General features: G+C 39.4%; 2 protein-coding genes across 4 annotated transcripts in view; both read right to left on the bottom strand.

Moving 5' to 3' along the window:
* Positions 1-2,555, bottom strand: part of LOC125024853 (nuclear apoptosis-inducing factor 1-like) — a 3,581-nt gene extending 1,026 nt beyond the window's left edge. The window contains exons 1-3 of one of the 2 annotated variants that reach the window (XM_047612635.1): positions 1,961-2,555; positions 708-827; positions 1-416 (exon numbers count right to left, since the gene is read on the bottom strand). The exon at positions 1-416 is cut by the window's left edge and continues 1,026 nt beyond it. In XM_047612635.1, coding sequence (XP_047468591.1) covers positions 1-416; positions 708-827; positions 1,961-2,303 — 879 coding nt within the window. In that variant the 5' untranslated portion in view covers positions 2,304-2,555. Of the gene's footprint in view, positions 420-707; positions 828-1,960 lie in introns of both variants that reach the window. The other variant, XM_047612630.1, reaches the window with a different exon arrangement.
* Positions 1-3,700, bottom strand: part of LOC125024829 (facilitated trehalose transporter Tret1-like) — an 18,266-nt gene extending 14,566 nt beyond the window's left edge. For both annotated transcript variants that reach the window (XM_047612597.1, XM_047612606.1), the window contains exon 1: positions 3,354-3,700. In XM_047612597.1, the coding sequence (XP_047468553.1) occupies positions 3,354-3,395 (42 nt within the window). In that variant the 5' untranslated portion in view covers positions 3,396-3,700. The remainder of the gene's footprint in view (positions 1-3,353) is intronic.
* Between the last annotated feature and the right edge of the window lie 1,300 nt (positions 3,701-5,000).

Genomic DNA, 5,000 nt, shown 5'->3' on the forward strand with positions numbered 1-5,000 from the left:
AATTGTTTGTAATGCTGATGCAATGTCTTTTACTGAGCTTACAAGCTGCTTCAAGTGACTTTCTATATTTGTTTGTACCTGAAGCATGTCAGGCAAAATTCTCCGTTCTTCTGATCTGCTTTTACGACCATGCACTACCTCATGCCTACTATCTCTTTCTGACTCAAGTTGAAACCTTGACCTACTCTGTTCTTGAAAGGGCTGTTCTTGTTGGACTGTTGCACTAAATCCATCCTGAGCATTACTGTCTTCTAATAAAAAAGGAGGTAATTCTGAGGAGTAAGTGTGGTCCATTGACACAATGGGTATTGTCATTTCTTGCTCCTGTGAAGTGCCCTCATCCAATGTTACAATAACTGCTGAGTCTGTTATGATCTGAGCTGCTATCTCAGACGGCCCAGGAGTTGGTTCTGTAACTTCTAAAAAATACAAATCTATTTTAATTTTTATAGTATACATTTCTTGGGTCTGATAAGACAATACATGTATCATATTCCTAAACCAACACTTAACTAATTATATCAAAAATAAGAATAAAATATATGTCAGCATAAAAATAATGTTACCATTTCTTGTATTTAGAATGTGTTGCTGCTTAATATTAAAAAGAGGCAAATATTACAAAATTTCAAAATATAACCATATCACAAAAAGGGAATAGATTATTATCCCCCCCCCCACTCTTGATTTAAAACATGTTAACTCACCATCAACTTCTGTCTCATTTTCATAAACCCCTAGTAAGCCAGTAATAGCAACAGGCTCAATCAGTGTCAGCATAGCTTCTTCAACAGGAGTGTAGTTTGTGAGAACTGCTGGGCCACCACCTGGGGAAACCAAGAACTAAAGGTTAATAAATGAAATAAAATATAGGGATTCTCAACTTATCATAAGTCTTTTACTTGCTAATGAACTGACATTGATAACTTTTTTCTGATTTTGTTAATATTCTCACATCCCATACCCATCTTGTCTTCATTATGGGCAATAACATTAATTCAGGTAATTACCTACAATATAAACTGTATTATAGAATTAATTTTAAACTAAAAAAAGAAAAAAAAAAAAAAAAGAAAACATAAAACAGATGAGCCTTCCTGATATCAATGGGTAAAATTACCTGAGTGACCAATGTTAAATCCAGATAATTGTGTTATAATGTGATCTGAATGATTATGCTGATATTTAATTATGTATGATTCACAACTTGATGAGCTGAGTTTGCTATTTTTAATTGTCAAAAAAAAAAAAAAATATCTTATAAATTTATGAAGTTAATTCAAAAAATGACTATTTCTTAAATATTAAACACTAATAAGAATAAGAAACAAATGAGATCCTACATGTAACACTGTTATTATTTACAACTTGACGAGTCGTATTTATTTATTTTATTTACTTCAAAAAATCCCTCCATTAGACTAAATTTGTGAAGGATGTTTATATGGTGAATATTATTCTTATAATTGCAAATTTTTCAGGAAATAATTTATTCTTTAATTAAATCAATACACACTCAGAAATGAAATAATACCAAACAAATAAGGTTATATTGTTGGCCTTTGTTTAATCCCTCAAAGTTCTAGAATTCTTTGAATAAGAGAACTGATATATAGGTAATTACTAAGCTACTTCTACATTCTATTTTTTTTTATGACATGTTTTGTCTCCATATTGTGTTATGTGTCAATGAGTGTACTATCATATTCTGCACTTGATATTACCCTCACATTACTTTGAATTACTGTTATGGATATTCAATAGTAAAAAAATTAATTTGACACTCACTCCTGCTTCAACTATGCTGTGACAAGAATATCAAGTTATTATATGACATGTTCTGGATTTCCTTGACTCTGACTAAAAAGATAAGGTTTCAATGACTTGGGACCAATGTCCACAGCTAATGCTGAGGGTACCTAAAGAATTTCCATAACAAAATTAACTTTTTATATCTTACCTGTTCCTCCCATGTGTTTTTTCTCTTGTGCTGCCTTTTTCTTCACGGCTGCTCTTAGGTCTGTGAACTTCCTACGCACTTCATTCACATTCCTCGGTACGCGAGCGACAAGATTCACCTCCTTAGTCACACTATCCCAAGCGTTACTTTTCACTTGTGCAGTTATTCTGTTATCTAATTTACCTAGAACCACATTCTTCTTCGTTGCCACACCTTCTATTAAAGCCAACATCTCTTCGTCTGAGAAATTTGGTCTTCTTTTCTTTTGAGTTGGACCTTCCATGGCGTTGTTTACCTTTGGTGTAGCACGGTGATAAAACAGCTGAGATTTGTGGCTTCTCATTGGCTGTTACGTCTACGAGGCTGACTGCTGATTGGTCAATCACCTACCGATGTGCCCTCTCTTGGCAGCCTAGGGAATTAACTTACGATGTTGACATTAGCCTTACAATGTGCTTACAACATTGTAATTTTTTTTTGAGTATGGGTCACTTACAATGTTGTAAGGAGTTCGTAAGTTACAATGTTGTAAGGCGGTTACAACGTCCTCGACCTTGTAACTTACGGGTTGTTTTGAGTATCCGGCCCCAGGTTTTCTATTGATTTCATCAAGGCAAACACGAGAGAGAAAGAGAGAGAAAGAGGGAGAAAGAGAGAGAGAGAGAGAGAGAGAGAGAGAGAGAGAGAGAGAGAGAGAGAGAGGGAGGGAGGGAGGGGGAGGGGGAGGGAGAGGGAGAGGGAGAGGGAGAGGGAGAGGGAGAGGGAGAGGGAGAGGGAGAGGGAGAGAGGGGGAGAGAGAGAGAGAGAGAGAGAGAGAGAGAGAGAGAGAGGGAGAGGGAGAGGGAGAGGGAGAGAGGGAGAGAGGGAGAGAGAGAGAGAGAGAGAGAGAGAGAGAGAGACAGGCAGGCAGACAGACGGTTAGCCAACAAACAAACAAACAAACAAACACGTTGACGACACAAGACAGACAAACAACCACAAAAAATCACTGCCTCTTTTCCACCACGCCCCCATGTCTTTTATCTGCGTTTAAGCACTCTTCCATTCGTACCCACCACAACTAGCCACGACCAAACCGGTTCACACCATAGTCAAGAGATACCAAAGACGCACAGTGCCACCGGAATATATAATTATATCATAACATTTGATCAAAAGATTAACTGCGACATTCAACTTCCAATGAGTGGAGGTGGAAGGGCGGCACGAGCACGATCAATGTCCGCCACAGCACTACGTATTTCACACGTGAAACACTTTTTTTTTTTTTTTTTTTTTTTTTAAGCTTATGAATAAATATGCATGGTGTTCTGTTATGAATGTTTAAGCTCAGAATAAACATGTTTTGAAATGATTTACTTGATAGTATACCCGCCTCGCGCAGGACACTTACCTGTAAGAGGACGTGCATGTTCGGAAGACCTTTTTCGAACATCTTGAAGACTGAAGACGAGTTGGTGACTTTTCGGTAATAATGAGTCTACACTTCTCATGAAGTTGGTAAGTCCTTCTCGTGTCTAAAGAAGCAAGCAAGTTTCTAGAGCCTTTGGCGTGGATCTCAGAAGTAAATAAAGAGCAAATAAAAAAGAAAGAAAATAAACGGGAAGCACTTGGTCGACGTCAAAGGCAAGTGAGTGATGTCGAGTGACGGTCCTCCGCGCGGCGCACCGACTTCCTCCCTCCTCGTGTGTGGCTGTCGACGGAGTGAGGATATGTCGCGCCGAGGCAGGCAGTGCTCACGTGAAGGAGGGTGTGAATGTGTTGATATCGTTCATGTCTCCTTGGAAAGAAAAAAAAAAGAACTGGGAGGTACTTGGAGACACTATCGAAGGGCGCGAGCGATGCACAATTTGTTTGTTTTGATGTTCGCTCGGTGTTTCTTTGATAATAGTTTATCCATGTTATCAAAGTTTCATCATGCATTCATAGATTTAAAATACTTGGGTAATGATGCCATAGTAGATCATATGTGAATGTTACTAATGTATCGAACACATAGAACAGAATACAATGCACAGGAGATACATGGCACAGATAAATAATTATAATCATAACCCTAATAGTAATAATAATGGTGGCAGGACCAACAAAAGACGTCAGCGATAATAATTTTCATCACTGCTCCCATTATCATGATCACATAACAACGGAGCAACAATTTAAGATGATAAATGATGATAATAATTACGATAGGGTAAGCACAATAGCGGTAGTGATGACCTAACAGTGTCAGTAGTAGAACCGGAGTATTTACGTCGCGGCAACGATTTAATCTACCGATCTCCATAGATTACATATTTTCCCACGCATCCCTCTGTCTCCCGCCTGGATCTCAGAGGCAGTCGTGACTTCAGGATAAGAAGTCAGAGAGGCTTAGAAACTCTATGAAACTCTACTTTGCCGTACAGACTCGTATTCGTGTGGTTATTATGGCGCGAATCACAACGTCTGTTACTAATGCGACTGTTGCTGTGTACAGTCACTGATCCAAGAGATGCTAATGGTGATAATGGCCAGCACCCTTGCATCTATCGTTACCATTATGTAATAACTACAGCTCTCTTTATCCTCTTTTTTTCTCTTTCTCTCTTTTCCATTCTCTATCGCAGCGGTAGCGATCTCGTCTAGCAATCTTGCTGACCTGCATTCAAACCCCTCGCCGCCAGTGGATGGTAACCCCGGCTATTCCTTGCACACAAGGGATAACTTAGAAGCAAAATGAAACAGACAGTATGTCACACCAAGAATCAAACTAAACCTTAACCTTAACCTCTCTCTCTCAATCCCCCCCCCCCCCCCCCTCTCTCTCTCTCTCTCTCTCTCTCTCTCTCTCTCTCTCTCTCTCTCTCTCTCTCTCTCTCTCTCTCTCTCTCTCTCTCTCTTTCTCCCTTTCTGTCTCTCTCTCTCTCTCTCTCTCTCTCTCTCTCTCTCTCTCTCTCTCTCTCTCTCTCTCTCTCTCTCTCCCTCTCTCCCTCTCTCTCTCTCTCTCTCTCCCTCTCTCCCTCTCTCTCTCTCTCTCTCCCTCTCTCTCTCTCTCTCT

Source organism: Penaeus chinensis, chromosome 4 (genome assembly GCF_019202785.1).
Source record: "Penaeus chinensis breed Huanghai No. 1 chromosome 4, ASM1920278v2, whole genome shotgun sequence".
Classification (NCBI taxonomy): domain Eukaryota; kingdom Metazoa; phylum Arthropoda; class Malacostraca; order Decapoda; family Penaeidae; genus Penaeus; species Penaeus chinensis.